This window comes from Mesoplodon bidens (genome assembly GCF_964165515.1).
Source record: "Mesoplodon bidens genome assembly, contig: HAP1_SCAFFOLD_378, whole genome shotgun sequence".
NCBI lineage: Eukaryota > Metazoa > Chordata > Mammalia > Artiodactyla > Ziphiidae > Mesoplodon > Mesoplodon bidens.
The window spans coordinates 62,060-84,772 of NW_027672497.1; the positions used below are offsets into that span (position 1 = coordinate 62,060).

The window sequence follows — 22,713 nt, forward strand, 5'->3', positions numbered from 1 at the left end:
AATGCACTATACCATGGCCCCAACAGCCCTGAGGTTACCATTCTGTCCTGTGGCCCCAGTACACGCCCTGGGTTTTCTCAACTGCGGGCTTCTCAGAGCTCCTTGGAGGTGTGACATTTGGGTTTGTCACTACCCAAACACATAATTGCATCTACCAGGCCTAGGAGTCTGAATTTCAAACTTATTCTTCATACGCCTGCGTATGTTTACATTCATAATATCTGTGAAAAGAACCCCTCTCCTCACACACTCCAAAATACAGTATTGTGCAAAATACCAGTCTAGGAAGCAACACACTAGGGTAGCAACCTTTAATGTCCTAAAAAATCATCTTAGTAGTTTGACGCAGAAGAGTTACACTGACTCACGGAGGATCATGCGAGGCCCAGCGGGGCGACGTTTCTAGTTCCTTCCACCAGGTTTAGAAAACAGAAGGCTCTGGCTGGATTTGCTGGACATTTCTCTCTTCAGCATCTCCCTTCCTTGGTCCATCTTTGGGGTGCCTTTTCTGGCTCCAACCTACAACAAGCAAGAGCAACAAATGCCCAGACTCTATAATTGTAGGGAGATCCCCAAATATTTCTCAAATGACATTTTTTTTTACTCAAGATAAAATCTTTGTTGTAAAAAATATTTATATACACACATAGACGTGAGCAAAACAAAGGTAAAATGATCCACCATTATCACACTACCCACAGGTAACCTTATTCACATTTTGGTGTACACTCTTCCAGATACACATATAATGTTTTCTTCTTACATTTGCACCTTTTTTTGAACCAGGAGTTTCTGATGATAGGCAATTTCATTGGGGTGGACTTTCTCTCGAAAAGCTGTTACTGAACTGAATGCCTTATGTCTCTGATGTCTTAGGAGGGTAAAATGCAGCATACTCTAGGGGGTCTGTCTAACCCTTTTCTGAGCACTGCTCCTGGATCCAGGCAGCCATGTGTGTGACTCTGTCCCTGGTCATAGCTGATCGGGCACTTGGCACGGGCTGGGCTTTTAAGATGGTCACTCCCAGGATTTGGGCTTATGGGCTCTAAGATGCTACTTGCTTCCTGGGCTGGTCCTTTGAACTGGGGGACCATGAGGTCATTCCTTCCTGTCACATGACTGGAGAGAGCAGAGATCAGGGGAGCCACACAGAGACACAGAGAGGAGATACGGCCTGTGTGTGCGTGTGCACATGCTTGTGTGTGTTTAAAAGAGATGATGCCTGAGATCTGATGGCTTACCAGTTCTATTTCGAGGCCAGGCTCTCTTTCAGCTCCCAGTTTTTATGAGGCACTCACCCCTATATCCTTAAAAAAGCCCCCTCCCCCTGTTTTTAATTTTTTTCAGTACACAGGCCTCTCAGTGTTGTGGCCTCTCCCGTTGCGGAGCACAGGCTCCGGACACGCAGGCTCAGCGGCCATGGCTCACAGGCCCAGCCGCTCCGCGGCATGTGGGATCTTCCCAGACCGGGGCATGAACCCGTGTCCCCTGCATCGTCAGGCGGACTCTCAACCACTGCGACACCAGGGAAGCCCAAGGCCCACTCTTGGGGAAGGAGTCGCCCAAGTTACACTTGGCAAGGAACCTGGAGGAAACCTTTCTGTACTGAGGAGATCGTAGACACCAAACTTCTAAGCTCAGGCTGGAGGGCAGGGAGAATGGGAAGCTGGCTCTTTGCTCTTAGCCGAAGCACCATCTGCCCTGCTTCTGTTAAAGCCAGAGGCAGCGTGAAGTTCCAGGGTGTCTCACATCTCAGAGAAGCACAATGTTCCCACAACATCCGGGGCCCATCCCAATATCTCCTCTGCCATTTCACATCCGCAGGTGGTCCTCAGACAAAACCTAGATGTAGGGCAGTTTCTGCCTCCTCCCAGTCATATATGTGAGTGAATAAGTAACAAACTTCCAGTCGTTTCCACTTTGCAGGGTGGCAAACGTCTCAGATCAAGTGGGGCCCTCAGGATGCTCTCTATCCTCTTAACATCCTGCTCTGGGGAGTAACCACCTTCTGGTCTTAGCACAAGGATGCTGGTTGAGAAGCTTCTATTTTCCAAATATATCCCTCACCTAGAATATCTTCGTTTCTTCCCATGATAATTTGGTTGCCTCAGCATGACTGTGGCCTTTTATCAAACTTGAATGTCTCCTCTCTCATATTCAACCAAAATGTGTTTGGCTTTCTAGCTTCCTGAGAGCTCGCCTCTACTGTCTGCAAAGTGGGAACGTGGACTGGCTTAATTCCAGTTCCAGGGCTGATTTGTCAATGGCAATGTTTCAACATGTTCAAGATTTCATAGTCTTAATCCTCAACTTTGAAGAGAATTCTAGAGGATGCTTCCTTGAAATTTAAGACAAATTCCACTGGAAATGTATCAGGTTTATTACCTGGAGGTTTATAACCTAAAGGAGGAAAAGCTAGCACTCACCTGGGTGTCAGATCTGCACTGATTCCCAGCTCTCCTACTGAGCTGTGTGGCTCTGGACAAAGAAAGTCTCTGAGCCTCAGACACCTCATCTGTAAATTGGGTATAATAACAACACCCACCCCATAGGGTTGTTGTGAAGCTTAAAAGAGATACTGCACGTCAAGTGTTTGGCTCTGTGCCCGGCACATGCCAAAGGCTCAATACATAATAGATGTGGGATAACTGTCCACTGGGCTTCCTGCTGACGTCCTAGGGTTTTCTCTCTTCTCTCTTCTGGCTCACCTGGAAATGTGAGTTCTGCATCTTTGAGTTCTTCATCAGCTCTCCAAACATTCGTCTCTTTAACACAGAAAGAATATTGACAACATTTAGCTTATGTTCTTCTTTGCCTTTTGCATCAGAGAAAAATGGATTTTTCTCAACTTTCAGATGCTACCCATTTGGATGGAATGTTGAGCCTTCCTAGGTGAGGAGGTGAGGATAGAGGTCTGCAGAAGGGGGTGTGGCTTTGGGGTAACTCTACCCTGTCTTGCTGCACCTTTTAGGGAATCTCTGTTCCAGATTCCAGCAGACAAGGAGGTGGTCAACCAAGAAGGCTATGAAGGATACTGCATTCTTCTTGGAGGACAGATCTGCTTTAGCTGGAAGCAGAGCCTCCTAGATCAGTGGAAGAGGCTGTAGATGTCCAGTGGCTTTCCACCCAGTGGAAATGTTGAAAGCCCCAGTGGCTAACCTCCCTGGCAGGGACTACAGGGGCCTGTTGGGAAGCCAGCATCACTGAAAACCTGGAGCTTGCCGCTCCCCTGGGGTTTGATGACTATTGCTGACCCTGATCTGCTCAAGACCCTGCACCTCAGGGGCAGCTCATCAAAGAAAGAGCATCCCCTAGGCACTGGAGACACAAAAGTGAGAGGGAACTGGGGTCTCCCTTGCAGACCGACACTCCGCAGGTGAATGTGCAGTGGTGTCAGGAAGGAGACGTTCTCCTAGAGCCCTGAGCATCCACTGGGGTCGCCAACCTGATTCCTACAGCGGCCAGGAAAGTAAAAGAAGTGGGTGAAGTGAGCTGGGGTGGTGGTGGACAGCAGCAAACACACGAGCCCAGCGCCTTTCTAAGGGGCCTGGAAGATGGAGGCTTGTGATGGTGACTTGTGGGTCTGTGGGCCTAGGGTCGCCAGATCTTCCAAGTTTCCCAGAGAAGCTGGAAATCCAGAATATTCCAGGAAACTGCCCTATTTTGAAATGTAACTTTAAAAAAACTCCCATGAGCCAAATGGAATATATCTGTGGGCTGCCATCTTGCGACACCCGGTTCAGAACCTCCCTGCTTGGTGTCTAGTTGGTGCTCAGTAAATGTTGGAGGGGTTGCCAGATAAAATACAGGATGCCCAGTTAAATCTGAATTTCAGAATGAAGCCAACAAATTTGTGAGTGTGAATATGCCCCGTGTAATATTTAGGACATTTATACCGAATAGCTTTTGTTGTTTATCTGATATTAAAATTTAACTGGGCATCGTGTTTTTGGTTTGTTTGTTTTCCCCTCAATCTGGCAACCCTACCGGGTAGTCACAAAACTCAGAGAGGAAATAAGGCTGTCTTTTGGGACAGGGCATAGGTGCTTACGAGACTCTTCCCTTCTCCCAGAAGGATGCTGACTCTACCCTCAGAGGACTGTCCGTGAAGGCTGATGGGCCTGTATTGAACTGACAATTGCCCTCCACGCATTTTCCGTGGAGAAGGCCTCGAGCCTGCGGCCACTCGGTATTTATCACAAACTCTGTTGAGACAATCACTATCCAAATGCCCAGATATTATAGAGCAGGGGTTAGTTTTAAACCAACAGCCTTCTTCTCTCCCACCCCATCCCCCCCCTCCCTTTTTGTTTGCAGAACCGTTTATCCAAGCAAAATCCCATGAGGAACTTGGAGTATAAGATAATGGAGAGCTTCTCTGGCGGGAGAAAGGTGTGTGTGCTTTGAGAGTCACACCCTTCCATGGCACCCAAAGGCTCCAGGGAACCCCAGTTTGAACATTGCTGCAAAATTCCTTCCTGGATTAAGTTCCATCAGTGGGCAGCTGGGCACTGAGGGCAGAGCCTGGCCCCTGTGCACCTGCTTTTCCTGAACTTTACTGAACTCACTGGGATGTGATGAAGGGGGTGCGGGAGGGTCTTTTTCTTTAGCCTTCTTCTATCCGTATGCTGCATAGGCCTGGCCACATGGTTCTACTTCATCATTGTGGGCGGAAGAGCACCACCCCAAGCCCCTCCCATCCCACGCTCCTCCTACACAACATCTACCAATTGTGGGGCTTCCCTGGTGGCGCAGAGGTTGAGGGTCCGCCTGCCAATGCAGGGTTCGTGTCCCGGTCCAGGAGGATGCCACATGCCACAGAGCGACTGGGCCCGTGAGCCATGGCCGCTGAGCCTGCGCGTCCGGAGCCTGTGCTCCGCAACAGGAGAGGCCACAACAGTGAGAGCCCTGCGTACCGCAAAAACAAACAAACAAACAAACAAAACACACAAGTGGCACGGAGGAAGCCAGAATCTTGAGAATACCTGGGCCCAAGGAAATCTTGGAAGATAGTGAGTTAAAGAGAATAGTGAGGATAATGACGATGGTAGGAGAGGGTGAATGCTTTGTGGTCCTATGTGCTAAGGCTTTTGTATACAAGCTCCCATTGGGAAGGCTACGAGCTAGGTGCCATTTTTATTCTCATCTTAAAGAAGAGGGATCTGAGCTAATTAAGCAGAGGGAAGGTTAGGGGGTTTTCCTGGCTGAGACCACAAGGCAAAGCGGTGGTCACGCCCCCTAGCCAGGACTTGATTGGTTGGAGATCTGATTGGCAGGAGAGCTGAGCGGCTTCTCCTGCCAGAAGCAGCTGGTGCCCTTCAGCCTTTCTTATACTTCAAGCCCTAAGAAAGGGCTTGCGTGCTTCCCAAGTGGCAACTTCTGTGCATTTAAAAATTTCCTCTTGAAAATCCCAGCCTTAGCCCTTTCACAAAAGGTATCTGGGTCCTTTCTTGGCCGTGGCCCTAGTCGTATTCACCAAAGAGAAGAGCGCGTCCCATAAGAGCTGGCGGCTTTGGGAGGACCGGGGAAGGCGTCAGCTGGCAGGAAGCTCCCTGAAAAAAATAGAGGAATCCCCACCCATGCATGAGCTGCCTATTCTTCCCCCTTAGAAACAGGGCTTGTGATATGCCAGGCACTGTAGGCATTTTGCCATTTAACCCTCCCACTGCCCCATGGAGTAGGCCCCTTGCTAAGAGTTTTGGTTGCTTTTGTTGAGGAACCTGCGATACAGAGGTCAAGCCACTTACTCAGGGTCATTCGGGGCAGCGGTGGGGATTGACCCCTATTTGTTTGACTCCAAATCTGGCCTCTGAACTCTGAGAGACACTGCCGGCTTCTCGAGGGATGTGGGATGTGGATTCGAGTGAGCACGGCCTGGGCCGCGTTTCCCGTCCCTCTGCCACATGGACAGAGCCACAGGCCCAGTTCGCTGTGAAGGCCCAGCATCTTATACCAAGTCTCATTTTCACAGCCAGAGATATTAGTGTGGAAATAGGACTTTTGATTCTTGAAAGATCTGCTTGGTGAAGAGATGATCAAACATTAAAACTACAAACTCCATTTTTTTGGGGGGGGGCAATTCTGAAGCTTAAGATGTGTAATTTCATCTCAGTGCTTCAACCTTGCCACCTCTGTGAACGGGTGAAGAGTTTCAAAGTTTTATACAGGAGGCTAAAGAACTAAGGCTCCTTGTGAAAATACTAAGTGTAAAACTTAGAAAAGAGGAATTCTGCTTTCTGTTCATTTCTGCTTAAAGACAACGAAGATATACTCCCTTGAAGGAATGGATGCCAAGACAGATGTATACAAGTGCCCTTTAGGATCCAGCAAAACTTTAAAATGTAGTATTGTTTTCTTCCTGACAAACAGGCTGGCACGTCCCTTGCATTGTGTATGAATGAGGCAGCCCATGAATAATACATGTGAAGCCTGATTATGTAAATCCTCAGGTTTTCAGTACATGACAATGGCTTTTTTTGGGCCCTTCTCTCTCCCATTCTGTGGTCTGGTGTCTCTGCTTTGGGGCCTAGTCTGCCAAGCCCTGTGGGCGGGGGGGGCATTTCGGGGAGGGGTGAGCTCTCCAGAGGGCACATCAAAGGGAAAGTCACAACTCTGTCACTGGCCCACCTCTCCCTGGCATTGCTTGGTGTGAAAGGAAACTGTCCTCTGCCTGAGGCAGCCCCATGACACATGCAGACTAAGGCCTGTGATGTTTAATTCACAGCAGTGAGCACTGGAAACACCGCATCCAGGCTCCCTCAGAGCAGGACAGCCACTTTTCATTTCTGGGGCTCTAAGTCAGAGAGCCTGCTGTCTGGAAACCTGTTGCCTGGAAGGTTCGCAGGATGGAGGGCAGGCTTCTGCAAGGAACTATCTGACCATCACCTCCTGGTTGAGGAGAAGGGCACCCTTCTATGACCTTGGCCTCCTTAGAGCTCATGCAGGCAACAAACACACACATGCAAATACACACACATGCAAACACACAGCACATACTCACATGTACACAGATACACGCAAGCATGCGTGTACAAATACACAGCCCCAAGTCAGAAAGACTGGAGTACTATTCTGGCTACTCAGAAGAGCAAACCCAAATCTTTATTCTCAGAAAGCTTATTCCTCGGTGTATCCCTGGCACCTGGCAGAACAATGAAAATCAGAAGCGCCGCCTTTAAAAACACTCGGGCTGTTCACTCAACTGATTGTGGTCATCATTTCAGGAGGCAGGGAAGTCAGATCATGATGCTGGACACCCTTAAGCTCAGTACAGTGCTGTGTGTCAATTATGTCTCAATAAAACTGGTAGAAAAAATAGTTATCTGGATAGAAAAAACAAGATAAAATACACAAATTATCAAAAGTTAAAAAATACAGACGAGCTAGACTATGAGTCTCAGAAAGCACTGTTCACAACAGCCAGGACATGGAAGCAGCCTAAATGTCGATGGAGGAGTGGATAAAGAAGATGTGGTACAAATATACAGTGGAATACTACTCAGCCATAAAAAAGAGTGAAGTAATGCCATTTGCAGCAACATGGATGGACCTAGAGACTATCATAGTATGTGAAGTAGGTCAGACAAAGACAAATATCATATGATATCACTTATATGTGGAATCTAAAAAAAATGATACAAATGAGCTTATTTACAAAACAGAAAGAGACTCACAGACTTTGAAAACAAACTTATGGTTACCAAAGTGGAAATGTGGTGGGGAAGGATAAATTAGGATTTTGGGTTTAACATATACACACTATTATATATAAAACATGTAATCAAGAAGGACCTACTGTATAACACAGGGAACTCTACTCAATATTCTGAAATAACTATTATGGGAAAAGAATCTGAAAAAGAATAGATATATGTACATGTATAACTGAATCACTTTGCTGTACATGTGAAACTAACACAACTCTGTAAATCAACTATACTCCAATATAAAATAAAAATTAAATTAAAAAAAAGAAAGTTAAAAAAAATAGAGGCAAGCTAGACTATGAGTCTCAGAGAGGTTAAGCTAACACATATATATGGAATCTAAAAAAAAAAAAAAATAGAATGTTCTGATGAACCTAGGGGCAGCCAGGAATAAAGACACAGATGTAGAGAATGGACTTGAGGACATGGGGAGGGGGAAGGGTAAGCTGGGACGAAGTGAGAGAGTGGCATGGACATATATACACTACCAAATGTAAAACAGATAGCTAGTGGGAAGCAGCTGCATAGCACAGGGAGATCAGCTCAGTGCTTTGCGACCACCTAGAGGGGTGGGATAAGGAGGGTGGGAGGGAGACGCAAGAGGGAGGGATCGGAGGATATACGTATGCATATAGCTGATTCACATTGTTACACAGCAGAAATGAACACAACACTGTAAAGCAATTATACTCCAATAAAGATGGTAAAAAAAAAAAGCTGCCTGAAGTCACACAGTAAATGGCAGAACAAGAGTCTAAACCTAAGTCTGCCTAAAGCTAAAGCTATTCTGCCACCTTCCTTTGCAATGAGTGAATGCATTCTTTGCTGCCTGGATCCCACTGGGGCCTCAGTTGGCTGTTTCTAAAGGGAGCTGAGGGGCAGCCTCAGAGGCTCTGCTCCGAGCAGGGACCTCTCACCTTCTGCTGCCTGATCGCCCTGGTGACCCTCTTCTCCTGGTGCAGCCACTCTTCCATGTGCGCCAGGGCCTCCTTCAGCAGCGCCTTTTCTTCGGCCTCTCTGGAGATGTCCTTCAGCTTTGCCACCTGTGACTGGTACATCTGAACCGACACTTTGCTCTGCCTGAGCACACAGGAGAGACAAAGTCTCTTTTCTCCTCAGCTTTCTCACTCACCACCAATGCTCCTGACCTGGGAGATCCTCAGAACACTTCCATATATGCCTGGCTTCGCGGTTTCCTTACAAGTGGGGGGAAGGCTGAAGATGTGGGGACTAGAGGGCAGAATAAATAGCCCATTGGCTGTGGACGTGCAGCATGAAGGGGGCAACGGTTATGCTACCAGCCCCTCCCAATTTCCCAGAGAGGGTGGGGGAACGGATACCACTGAAAATAGGATGGAATTACGAAAAGCACACACATGGTGAAACATCAGACACATTTATAAAAGGTGCACCTTATTCCTTAACAGTAGGGTACTTTAACTGCTGCTTTCTTGCCCAGAGACTTGGGTCCATCAGGCCCTGAGTCACCATCCCGCCTGCCCCCCTCCACACCCAGGCCTCTGTCCTCTTGTCCTGGTCCCTACGGGTCTGCAGCTGCACCGAGGTTTAGCCTGGAGAATGGAGGCCTGGGCCTTTTGCCGGAGACATGGGCCACACATGAGCTGTTCAATGTCCTTCTCGTATCGTCTCAAAAGCTCTTCTTTTCTCTGCAGCTGGTTCTTGAGTAGGGTGATCTTATCAAACACCAGGTACAGGTCTGTTAGTCGAAGCTGGTAGACTCTCTCCCTCTCTTTTCGGGAGAGGTGTTTCATGGACACGTGACCTGACATACCTTTGATGTTCATCAAAGTCCCGAGGGTTTTGCTCATGTCCATGTACTACGAGAAAGCATTTCTCAGGTAAGAGGCCTGGCCCAAGACCGCTGGAGGCCACTTTGAGGAGGCAAACATCTAATTCTGTTTCATTCATTTTCTGCAGTTGCAGAGAAGAAACACATGCTTTGCAAATGAGTGCATTTGGGGCTTTTAGTACGACTTTCATTTTCCCCCGCATCCATTTACACTATGCCTTTTTGAGAATTGGGGGGAAGTGGGGAGGGGGAATGACAACAGACATAAACATTCATTCTTACTACCCAGTCTTCCAAGGAATTGGGCTCTGCAATTTCTAGCCCATGCTGGGATAGGAGATGGGTCTCGTGGAGCTACTGTAACAACTAAACATGTATGTGGAGTTGATGTTTAAACTATCTGCAGGGCACGCACGTTTGGACAGGAGGGGACTGATGCTGGGTATACCTACCAGCTTTTCACTAAGATCTAAAGCGTCAGCCACATCCATTTTCCTTAACTTCTCAGAGACCATGATGGACCCTGGGCTGGAAAGGCCATTTTGAGGCTGAAATAAAAAAAAGAAGAAAAACTCTCTTGGCATTCCGTTATGATTTTCTACATCCAGAAGAATAACCCAAAGAATAATGGAAGAACTGGAAAGATACTAAAGAATAATTTGAGAGAGTTAATTTTTTTAACATCTTTATTGGAGTATAATTGCTTTACAATGGTGTGTTAGTGTCTGCTGTATCAAAAAGTGAATCAGCTATACGTATCCATATATCCCCATATCCCCTGTCTCTTGCATCTCCCTCCCACCCTCCCTATCCCACCCCTCTAGGTAGACACACAGCACCAACCTGCTCTCCCTGTGCGATGCAGCTGCTTCCCACTAGCTATCTATTTTACCTTTGGTAGCGTGTGTGTGTATATATGTCCATGCCAAGAGAGTTGGTTTTAAATCCAGTCTGACTCTGTGAACTGCTTTCTTTATGACTGTGTTCCTACCCCTTCAGAGCACGACTGCCTTTGAAATGATGCATCACTTGTGCCATTCTTTGGCCACCGTCTCGTCTGTCTTCCCTTTAGGCCAGTGGTTCTCAACTGGGGGTGACTCTGTCCACCCTACCCACTCCAGGACATTTAGCAATGCCTGGACACATTTGTGGGTGTCATAATTGCTGTTGGCGTCTAGTGGGTAGAGGACAAGGATGCTGCTAAACACCCCACGATGCATAGGGCAGTCTCCCAAACAAAGAGTTACCTGGCTCAAAAAATCAGTACCGCTGATGTTGAGAAGACAAGCTCCAGAAAAATGGGGACCATGTGGCTTTTGCTCACTATCTCCCTCCTTGTGCCCAGCATGGCACCTGGCACCGAGTGGTGCATAGTGGTCATGTTTGTTGAATGAACGAATGAAGGTTAAGTGGAAAATAGCCTCCCTCCTTTTTATTAAAGGAATCTCATTTCTGTGCAGCAGAAACCATACCCTCACAAAATTTGGCCCAACCTTCTCCTAGCTCTGGAACCTGGTGGGTGGGCATCCCTTCAGACCCTTTCCAGAGACAATGCAGATAGTGTTTGCAGCTGCATCTCCCTAAGACCCCAACCAGCCAGCTGGCTGCTGGAAGCCCAAATGACTGCATGGAATGGCCACCAGTCTGAATAGGTTACCCGATCTGAACGACTACAAATAACCATAATAAGCCTCCTTAAAAAATAAATTGGCTTTTAATGCTTGCCATGAGCACCTCTTAGCCCTAGCATTTGTTGGCACTACCCTGAAAACCTCTGAGATTAAAAACAAAACAACTAAAAAACTATAATGGCCCCCAAAGTGACTGTGATAGATAAGAGTGGACATATTTGTCTATGTATCTATGGAGATGAGAATAAAAGAGGGTATCTGAAGATGACAATAAACCGGGCAGATCTGCTGCAAAAAGAACCTGAGATGCTGCTCAGTGTCTTCAGCTACCCTGAGCTGCATCCTCTGTACCGCTCCAGACGCCCCCTCTTTTCCTGAGGGGAGGGTCACTAAGGAAGAGCCTGGGCTACAGGATCCAAGCACACAGTCCCCACCCGGTCTCTGCAGGCTCGCAGACAGACCACCAGGGACACACCCCTGGTGTGTCTTCAATCATTATTCTGTGACCTTGGGTGAGGTACTTGACCTCCTGAAGCCTTAATTTTTCTTATCTGTTAAATGGGGACAATAATAGTAACTATGACACAAGGCTGCTACGATGGTTAAATGACATAAGGCATGGAGCCGGCTGAGCTCAACGCCTGGCACACAGTAAGCAGTTCACAGATGTCAGCTATTCTTCCTCCTGCTCTTTCATTTAATTACTGCCAACCTTGGAGGATTGAGAGTTAGGAGGTTTCCTGCTCTGTGGTGTCAGTGGTGGGATGAGGGCTTGTTGCCAAGGAGAAGGTCTTGGAAGCAGGACCATCAGGACGTGAGATCCAGCTGAGCTCCCCACCTGGAGACGGTCCCTCTACTCCCAACCTCAGAGAAGGAAGGTTCGATTTTATCAGGAAGACCAACAAGTTTCTGAAGACTCACATCTCTAGACGTGTGAGCAAATGTCTAGAAAAATTGTAGGAGAAAATGCTGGTACAGAGAGGATGGCTTTATTATGTTTTCCAAAAGCTGGTTTAGACCAGCTGCTGCAGCAAGGCACGCTGGCCTGAGCTGTCCATTGTCATGTGTCAGTCAAACACCCGGTCAAACATCCATTTAGGATACAGGGCACCTTCAACCTAGCAATCAAATTACCTCTGAAAATCCTGGAAAACACAAACTATGCTCCCTAAGAAAGGAAGGTTTTCTTGGATAATACTCTTTAAATACTGTTTGACAATAATAACTATCATCTATTAAAGTGCTCGCTATGAGCTAGGCACTGGGATAAGCACTTTACATAATGATCTCCTTTAATTTTTCCATCATCATTTTACAGCTGGGAAATTGAAGTCCCAGAAAGGTTAGGAGGCTGCCCAAGGTCACAGAGCTTGCAGAGCTGGGATTAGGACACAGGTCTCTGATTCTAGAACTTGTGTCTTCTTAATCATCATGGCTCCCTTCTGCTGCCCTTTATGTGTTCATGTTTTTCAGTTTATAGCAAAAAGCAAATGTTAGGCAAGCTCATGACATACTGTTGTACATTAGCTTGTTGGATATTTTCTGCAGAATACAACATGTGATGTGAAAAGGAGGGCCCAGAGATTGACCTGGCCAGCATCAGTGCAATGCTATATCATGCTGTACATGATGGGAAGCCGCCTTTCTATTCAAACATTGGATCGCTGTTACGGCCAGGTACCGACCAGTCCATACAGGTGCCAGCCCATCAGGGAGGACCTGGCCTCGAACCAATGATGTATACAGTGGTGCCAGGGCACACGGCTAGTGTCTGTCCTCACGCCCACCCTCCCCACGTGTCAGTCAATGCAGAGACAAAGTTTCTTTGGTTACCATTCCGATCTCTACTCTTGAAAAAGTTGGCAAGTCAGGTTTTACCTCCAATATTTTCCGAACATTTTTTTCCATCCCGAGGGTCTTTAAGTCTAGAAATGATCCATCCATGTGGTCCTTGTGATCTATAAAAGAAATAATTTACACTCAAAAGAAAGGCTCAGGAAGAAGTTACTGCATGTAAAAGTCACAGCTGCTATTTACTGGACACTTACCACAGGCCAGTACTAATTAGCTCACCATCCTCCCTTGGCAGGTGAGGCATCGAGGCCCAGAGAGGTGAAATGACTTGTCCAAGGCCACACAGCTCATATGAGGCTGCAGCCTCCCAGGGCGGGGGCACTGAGGGGGAACCTTCGGCCACAGGTGTGAGGATGGACTTGAACCCAGGCTTCTGTGTCCTAGCCCAGGGCTCCATCCAGCAGCAAGCTTGGTTTCTTGAAAGCCCTATTCCCTCTAAACAGGGTATTTATCCTGGGAAGTTCCCCAAGGTTGGTCCTTGCACAGCATCCGTCTATGAAATAGTCCCAGGGGAGGCGCCATCATTCACCTGGTGTGATCACTGCCTGGCTGAGGCCCCACTGGGCGTGGGCATGTGTGGGTGTGCAGAGTTGGAGGGGATGGCGTGTCAGAATGGAAGAGGTGGTTGGCTGAATGATGCCTCCCCCCCAAAGATGTCTGGGTCCTAATCCGTAGAGCCTATGAACATTACCTGACAGGGCAGAAGGACCTTTGCAGATGTGATGAAGGTAAGGATCTTGAGATGCGGGCTTATCCTGGATTAGCTGGGGGGACCCAACATAGGCGCATGGGTTCTTACAAGCAGCAGACACAGGGAGTCTGACTACAGACAGACAGAGACGGTGTTGTGACAGAAGCAGAGAGTTGAAGGTGCTCCTCTGCCGTGAGCCAAGGAAAGCGGGGAATTTTTATTTCCTCGCCTTTTCCAGTCTAGAGACTAGAAAAGGCAAGGAAACGGATTCTTTCCTAGAGCCTCCAGAAGGAGCCAGCCCCTTGCCTTTACCTTAGCGAAACTGATTTTGGACCTTTGGCCTCCAGAACTGTAAAAGAATAAATATGAGTTGTGTTAAGCCCCTAAGTTTGTGGTAATTTGTTAGAACAGCCATAGGAAACTAATATGGGGGGTGACGGCAGGAGGTAGGATGAGAGGTGGGGAAATGCAGTGCATGTTCTGGAAGAGCTTAATTGGGTTAGAGCAGATGATGGGGGAGGGGAGGAGTAGAGGGAAGAGTCGGGATGGAAAGCTGAGCTCAGTTTGTGGCCAGCCTAGAACAGTAGCCTAAAGAGTATAAACTTGATTTAAACATCACTGAAATGTCACGAGTGTGACCTGTGTGCCCGGCCCTCTGCCAAGCAATCAACGCATCACCCCACTGTATTGTCCCACCATCGCCTCCTTTTACACACGAGGCGGTCGGGCTCTGAGACCTGTGGCTGCCTGACGCCACATAGCTGGCAAATGGCTGAGCCAGGGATTGGGATCACAGTGGTGTGACTCCAGGGTCTGAGTCACTGCTATTTCAGCTTCTGATGGAGCAGTGAGCTGGCTTAATGAAGGGTGATTTTTTTTTTTCAGAAAAATAACCGGGATGTATTAGAGACGAAGGAGCCAGCAGCATTTCTCAACTGCAGCATCTCGACGTGTTGGGCTGGACAGTCCTCGTTGTGGGAGCCGTCCTGGGCACCGTAGGACATTTAGCAGCATCCCTGGCCTCCACCTACTGGCTGCCAGGAGCATCACCCACCCAAGCTGTAATTATCAAAGATGAGAGGGTTTCAAGAAAGCAAACCGAGAGGGTTGGGTAGGCCAGAGAGAACATGGTGGTGGGAGGAAGCTGGGGCTTCAGTGCAGGGGGGCCACGTCAGTTGCCAAAGAGGCAAAGACAATGTGGGAAGTTGGTGGTGAGCACACAGGGTGTAATGCATTTCAAGGTCTTAGTGGGACAGGAGTACAAGCAGTAGAAAAGGAGCTAAAGAAGCAGTGGTCCCAGTGAAGATGCACCAGCTTGAAGCGCATGTTTGATGACGAAGGAGAAAGATGGAGTGGGAGGCTTTAGACGCTGAAGAAGGAGGTCGTGATTCAGGAGCTTGTGCACAAGGTGGTCTGGGAGGGAGAGAGAAGGGGAGACTCAGGGAGGGAAGAGCTGCATTTGGAAAGAGAACGTAGTGAGGGAAGATGGAGGGAAAGGAGGAAAGGTGGGTGCGGAGAGAGACAGGAGGGGAGCTGAACCGGCTCGTGCCTGGGCCCTTGACCTCTGACAATGCCACTTGCTGAGAATTTCCAGCTTGGAAGAGTGAGAATAATAATATTATAATAATAGCTATTCAGTATTAACCACTTGCCGTGTGCCAGGCACCATGCCAGAAGTTTACCATGTGATATTTTCTGATCATTACAAACAGCCCAGCAAGGAAATGTGTTTGCATTTATAGGTGAGACACAGACGCCCAGCAAGGTTAAGCTATGGAGCTGGTAAGCAGTAGGATCAGAATTCAGACCTAGGTCTGTCATTCTCTTTTCAGAGAGACTAGAGGCTGGAGAGTGAAGGGCTGGGCTGGCTGATGTGAAGGGTGCATGAGGAGAGGGGCGCTGGGCGGATCCCGAGATGGCAGAGATGGGTGATGCGGACTTGGGCTGTTGGAAAGAGGGATTTTCTTCTCTGGGAGAAGAAGCAATTCTTGATTATAGTTCTGGTTACAAAAGTTACATATGCCTGTTACACAAATCCAAACAGGGCAGAAACCCATAAAGTGGAAAGTGTCCCCCCGCTGTATCCTCGGTGGCCGGCACACAGTAGGGCTGCAATAAATAGTTGTTGAACGACTGCGGGAAAGTCAAGGCTCACGCAGTCTCATCATGCTGGGATAATACTCTCAACACTTTTATGTCTTTTCCTCCAGATTTCTCCTGTGGTTGGATATTGGCATTTGAAAAAAAAAAAGAAAGAAAAAAAAAGGGGAGAACACTGTGCATATTGTATTACAACTTTCTTTTTTTTCACATAAAAATACTGCGTATCTTGGATATCTGAGAAAGAGCGATTTTCTATGTATGCAGGGAATCCTTTTATTTGCAACAAAGTCTTGCAGAAATAGACACAATCAACTGAGCTTGCAAAGATCAATGTAAAAAGTCCTTTCTTTCCCTTATCAAAAGAAGCTGAGAAACCAGGCAGGAGGAGAGGGGAGCTGACTTTTAAGGTCCTCCTTAGATGTTTCCTGTCTTCCAGTGGGACCACACAGTAATCCTTCAGCAATCAGATTTTTTTTTTTTTAGGTCACAGCTTTTTTATTTTTTAATTGAGATATAGTCAATGTAAAATATTGTATGTTTCAGGTGTACAACATAGTGATTCACAATTTTTAAAGGTTATATTCCATTTATAGTTATTATAAAATATTGGCTATGGGCTTCCCTGGTGGCGCAGTGGTTGAGAGTCTGCCTGCTAATGCAGGGGACACGGGTTCGGGCCCTGGTCTGGGAGGATCCCAAATGCCGCGGAGCGACTAGGACCGTGAGCCGCAACTACTGAGCCTGCGCTTCTGGAGCCTGTGTTCCGCAACGAGAGAGGCCGCGACAGTGAGAGGCCAGTGCACCACAATGAGGAGTGGTCCCCGCTTGCCACAACTAGAGAAAGCCCTCGCACAGAAACGAAGACCCAAGAGAGCCAAAAAAATAAATAAATAAACAAATGTGGGGTTTAAAAAAAAAAGAAAAGAATTAAAAAAAATTAGGAAAAACTGAAATTAAAAAAATATATATTGGCTATATTCCCTGTGCTGTAAAATATATCATTGTAGCTTATTTATTTTATACATAGTAGTTTGTACCTCTTTTTTTTAAATTGGAGTATAGCTGCTTTACGATGTTGTGTTAGTTTCAACTGTACAGCAACGTGAATCAGCTCTATGTATTCATATATCCCCTCTTTTTTGAATTTCCTTCCCATTCTGGTCACAAAAGGATGGAACGCTTCATGAATTTCCGTGTCATCCTTGCACAGGGGCCATGTTAATCTTCTCTGTATTGTTCCAATTTTATATATGTGCTGCTGAAGTGAGCACAGTAGTTTGTTCCTCTTATTTCCCTACCTCTAACTTGTCCCTCCCCCTTTCCCGCTCCCCACTGGTAACCACTAGTTTGTTTTCTATATCTGTGAGTCTATTTCTTTTTTTCTTATATTCACTAGTTTTATTTTTTAGATTCCACGTAAAAGTCATATCATACAGTATTTGTCTTTCTCTGCCTGACTTATTTCACTAAGCATAGTACCCTCCAAGTCCATCCATGTTGCTGCAAATGGCAAAATTGCATTCTTTTTTATGGCTGTGTAGTATTCCACTGCATATATAGATATAGATATAGATATAGATATAGATATAGATATAGATATAGATATAGATATATCACATCTATTTTTGGGGGGTGGCCACACCATGTAGCTTGTGGGATCTTAGTTCCCCAACCAGGGACTGAACCTGGGCCGTAGCAGTGAAAGCGTCAACTCCTATCCACTGGACCGCCAGGGAATTCCCTACTGCATCTTCTTTATCCACTCATCTGTTGATGGGCATTTAGGTTGCTTTCATGTCTTGGCTATCGTATATAATGCTGCTATGAACATTGGGGTGCATGTATCTTTTTGAATTAGTGGTTTTCATTTTAGGGGAATAAATACCCAGGAGTGGAATTGCTGGATCATATGATAGTTCTATTTCTAGTGTTTTGAGAAACCTTCAAACTGTTTTCCGTAGTGGCCACACCAATTTACATTTCCACCAACAGTGTACAAGGGTTCCCTTTTCTCCATATCCTCGCCAACACTTGTTATTTGTGTTCTTTTTGGTGACGGCCATTCTGACAGGTGTTAGGTGATATCTTAACCAATCAGATCTTTAGTAGTGACCCCAATCTCCTGGGCTGCTCATGACATGATCCAACAATAGTTACTCAACCTGGATTTCCCTGAGGGATTTATTCCAGGATTTTACAGACCTAGCTCGTTACGTGTGTTTTATCCCTTAGGACAATATTTTAAAAGGCAGGTAGTATGGTGGTTCAGAGCAGGGGCTTTGAGGTCACAGGGACCTGGATGGAGTCCCAGCTTTACCACTCGGCAGCTAGGAAATGCAGCCCATTGTCAGGAGCTGAGGAAGAAGGCCTGGAAAGAGAACTGAGTGCTCACGGCTAAGAAAATCTGACTAGCTGTCAAATAGAGATGCGGCAGGGGTCACAGGTAAAGGCACCTCGGCGTGAGTAAATCAAGCTGCCCTGCCTGTGCGCATACCCATCTGCTTGCCATCCACATTTAGTTCACATTCAATCACCAAGTATTCAAGGCTGATGCGGATGGCAGCTACCATTTACTAAGGCTTATGTGTGACCCCATGATTTGGGTACCAAGTCGTTTAATCCTCACAACTACCTGGTGAGATCTTAACCCCATTTTATAACCAAGTAAACAGAGGCACACAGAAGTCGAGACTTGCTCACACAATGAGTAAGCGCACACTTGAGAGTCACACCTTAGCAGCTGGTCTCCAAAGCCTGAACTCAGAATTATTCGCTCTAATGCAAATGGGGCTTTGCTGGGGCGAGGCCCGCGGTGCGCATCAGACACCCTTCACTCCAGGGAATGAAACTCTCAGGTTTGTCTCTGTTCAAGTTAACGACAGAACCTGTCCTCTAGGAACTGGGCATGTACCTGGTACCCCTCTGGATCTTCGGAGGGCATGTGGGGTCACAGAAAAAGCACAAGTGCTAGGATCACAACAACCTCAGTTTGAGTCTTGACCCTACCATGTACCCGCTGTGTGACTTTGAGCAAGTTCCTTAATGTTATTGATACTCAGTTTCCTTACTTGCAAAATAAAGACGACAATAGTACCTGGCTCATTGGGCTGTTGGAAGATGAAAGTACACAGTACATGTAAAACAACTAACACAGTGACAAGTACCGAGGAGGAATTAAACAAACCATGGTTCCTACCCTCCTCTTAGGAACTGTGAACACACAAGGCTCTTAGGACTGCTTGTGTATGGTGATGAGTGACTGGGGGATCCCCTGCTGGCCTCAGTAATGGGAAGTACCTTGAATCACTTATCATGGTGGTCTAACACACAAAAAGTTTTTGAGCCAGCTTCTTCTTTTTTTTTTTTTTTTTTAGCGGTACGTGGGCCTCTCACTGTTGTGGCCTCTCCTGTTGTGGAGCACAGGCTCCGGACGCGCAGGCTCAGCAGCCATGGCTCACGGGCCCAGCCGCTCCGCGGCATGTGGGATCTTCCCGGACCGGGGCACGAACCCGTGTCCCCTGCATCAGCAGGCGGACTCTCAACCACTGCGCCACCAGGGAAGCCCCTGATGGCTTAATTTTGCAACCCATGTTTCTTTACGGTAATGTAAGACTAGATTTAGAGACAGAGGCTTCAGTGACTCCTAAAGCCTGGGGAGGGGACAGTGCACACATTGCTTGGCCCCGCTATTACTAGGATAGAGATCATGACCTTTCCTTGTTTTAGTTCTGATTTTGAAGAACAGCTAGAACTGTGGGCCACATCTCTCTTGGTTTCACGCACACTCAGGCTCTGCCATGATTACAACAACAGTAATACAGTGGGTGGGGAGGGTCTGGGTTGCCGGGAGAAATGCAACGCCCCTCTTCTCTATGCTCTCTGTGAGGGGCAGGCACTTACAGAAAAGTTAATCTTGATTTTGCCTCTCTTTTTTTCCTTAAACCCCACATTTGTTTATTTATTTATTTTTTGGGCTGTCTTGGGTCTTCGTTTCTGTGAGAGGGCATCAGCTAGTTGCAGCAAGCGGGGGCCACTCTTCATCGCGGTGCGCGGGCCTCTCACTATCGCAGCGTCTCTTGTTGTGGAGCACAGGCTCCAGACGCGCAGGCTCAGTAGTTGTGGCTCACGGGCCTAGCTGCTCCGCGGCATGTGGGATCCTCCCAGACCAGGGCTCGAACCCGTGTCCCCCGTATTAGCAGGCAGACTCCCAACCACTGTGCCACCAGGGAAGCCTTGCCTTTCTTTTTAAACACATTTAAAAGGAATTCGCACCACCTTCTGGATTGCCTTAGACATATCCTGGCTGGGGTTGTTTAATCACCGGAGTTGAAAATCACTCCTCTATTCTCATTCATTATTGCAAGAATGTCAAGGTTGTGCAGCCTCCCTGGAGAGCGCTTTGGCAAGAAGGATCAACGATAAATGTTGGAGTTTCCCAGGTGTGGCCCTGGGCTCTCCCTTCTCATTCAATACTTTCTTCCTAGTGATACCATTCACACGTATGGCTTTAATCACCATCCATCCATCCACCCGTCCATCCATCCCATCTGACTAAGCACCCGCTATGTGGCACATGTTCTTCTGGGTTCCGGCGCCACATCACTGATATGGTTGGATAACCAGGGTGACAGCTGCGTCCTTGGCACCTCACTTTGGATGTCTACAGGCACCTCACACTCATCTTCCCTCTCAAACCTGGTCCTCCTGTGGCATTCCTTACTCTGGATTTTAGTGAAGGAACCACATCTGTACTTTTAACACAAGCCAGAAACCTGGAGACCTGTAGCCCCCTTTCTCTCCATCACTTCCCTTCTAGCCATATCTAACTCCATCACTGAGGCCTGTTGATTCATCTCTTAAATGCCCCTGGAATCTTCTCTCTTGCTCCGTCCCCTCCATTGCCACAGTGAGGGCCACCATCGTGTCTTGTGACAGCCTCCTAACTGCTCTCCCGGGGTTCTGTGCTGGCCACCTTCCTGTACATTTTCCACTCGTGGCCAAGATGACTGTCTCCAAATGCAAGCCTGTTCCATCAGTTTCTTCCTTAAAACCTTTCGTGGGCTTCTCTCTGCTCTCAGGTTAAAGCAGAGCTTCTTACCAGCGCTCTGCAAGCCCCTGGCCACACCATGATACAGCCCCTGTGGACCTCCTTCACCAGTCCCTGCCCTCCGCCTCCATTTCTTTAAGCCCCTTGAGTTCTCCATGCTTCCTTCGATCCCACCACGCTGCTCCCTCCACCCAGAATGCCCTCCCCTCCCCTCTTTGGCAAATAACTCCTATGCACCCTGCAGTTGCCCTGCCGTCCCTGACCAGGTCAGAGCCCTGCACTTCTTCAAAGCAACTGTCATGATTAAAGTTTTACATGTGAGTGATTTTTCAGTTAAGGCCCCACCCTATTCCTCCCTGAGACCCTAAGATCTACAAGCGCAGGGAGAGTGCCTGTTAGTTCCCCAATATTTTATAATGAAAGATTTCAAATGTACAGCGAACAGGGAGGAATTTTACAGCCAACATCCATATACCCCATAACCTGGATTCTACCTGTTTCTGACCCCATTATATTTCCATCCTGCACTGTGCCTGGTATCTAGGAGGCCTGCGATAAATCTTTGTTGAATGAAAGTGGTTCATATCCTTCCACATCTAGGATGATAAAGATAAGATGAACAGGTATGTGTGAATAATATTTATGTCAGCCTCATCTATTAAGTGTGAAAAACTGGAAGCAACTTAAATGCCCATGATAGAGGACTGGCTAAATAAATTACGGTATATCCTTCAGAATGGGGTTCCTTGCCATCAGTGACAGCGATGATGTAGATCTGTGTATATTGACATTGAAGGATGCTCCAGATGTACTGTTAGGAATGAAACTAAAGGAAATTGGGTATAATATGACATTATTCTTTTGTAAAGTTAAAAAATCAATACACGTGGATAGGTAGTGCCTATTTTATGCCAGGTACTATTCTGAATACTTTACATATATCAATGCATTTTAATCCTCACAAAAATCCTACGGGGTGAGTATTCCCTATTATCCCCATTTTACAGGTAAAGAAACAGGCACAGAGAGGGGAAGTAACTTGCCTAGAATCACACAGCTCTTTCCATGGGAAAATGCCCTGGAAGTTCCACACAAAATATGATAGTAGTGACGATACCAAACGCTAGCGAGGATGTGAAGCAACAGGAACTCTCATTCATTGTTGGCGGGAACGCAAAACAGCCACTTTGGAAAAGAGTTTTGTGGTTTTCTTAAAAACTAAACGTACTCTACGGACTTCCCTGGTGGCGTAGTGGTTAAGAATCCGCCTGCCAATGCAAGGGACACAGGTTCAAGCCCTGGTCTGGGAAGATCCCGCATGCCGCAGAGCAACTAAGCCTGTGTGCCACAACTACTGAGCCTGTGCTCTAGAGCCTGTGAGCCCCAACTACTGAGCCTGCGTGCCAAACTACTGAAGCCTGCGCACCTAGAGACCATGCAACGCAACAAGAGAAGCCACTGCAATGAGAAGCCCGTGCACCACAAGGAAGAGTAGCCCCCGCTTGCGGCAACTAGAGAAAGCCCGTGCGCAGCAATGAAGACCCAACGCAGCCAAAAATAAATAAAATAAAATAAATTAAAATTAAAAAAAACACCTAAATGTACTCTAACCACACGATTCAGCAACCGCGCCCTTGGTATTTACTCAAAGGAGTTGAAAACATGTCCACACAAAACTCTGCACGTGGACGTTTATGGCAGCTTTATTCATAACTGCCAAAAGTTGGAAGCCACCAGGATGTCCTTCAGTAGGTGAATGGAAAATGGAATATTATTGGGCACTTAAAAAGAAAAAAAGAGCTATCAAGCCATGCAAAGACTTGGAGGAAACGAAAATGCATATTACTAAATAAAAGAAACTAATCTGAAAA

General features: G+C 47.0%; 1 protein-coding gene across 1 annotated transcript in view; it reads right to left on the reverse strand.

Annotated features, from left to right (window-relative positions):
• Positions 1-402: 402 nt before the first annotated feature.
• Positions 403-22,713, reverse strand: part of LOC308610112 (forkhead-associated domain-containing protein 1-like) — a gene marked incomplete at its 3' end in the record, with an annotated part of 102,325 nt that continues 80,014 nt past the window's right edge. The window contains 5 exon segments of the mRNA XM_081259364.1: positions 403-519; positions 8,624-8,786; positions 9,324-9,544; positions 9,969-10,064; positions 13,026-13,105. Coding sequence (XP_081115490.1) covers positions 403-519; positions 8,624-8,786; positions 9,324-9,544; positions 9,969-10,064; positions 13,026-13,105 — 677 coding nt within the window.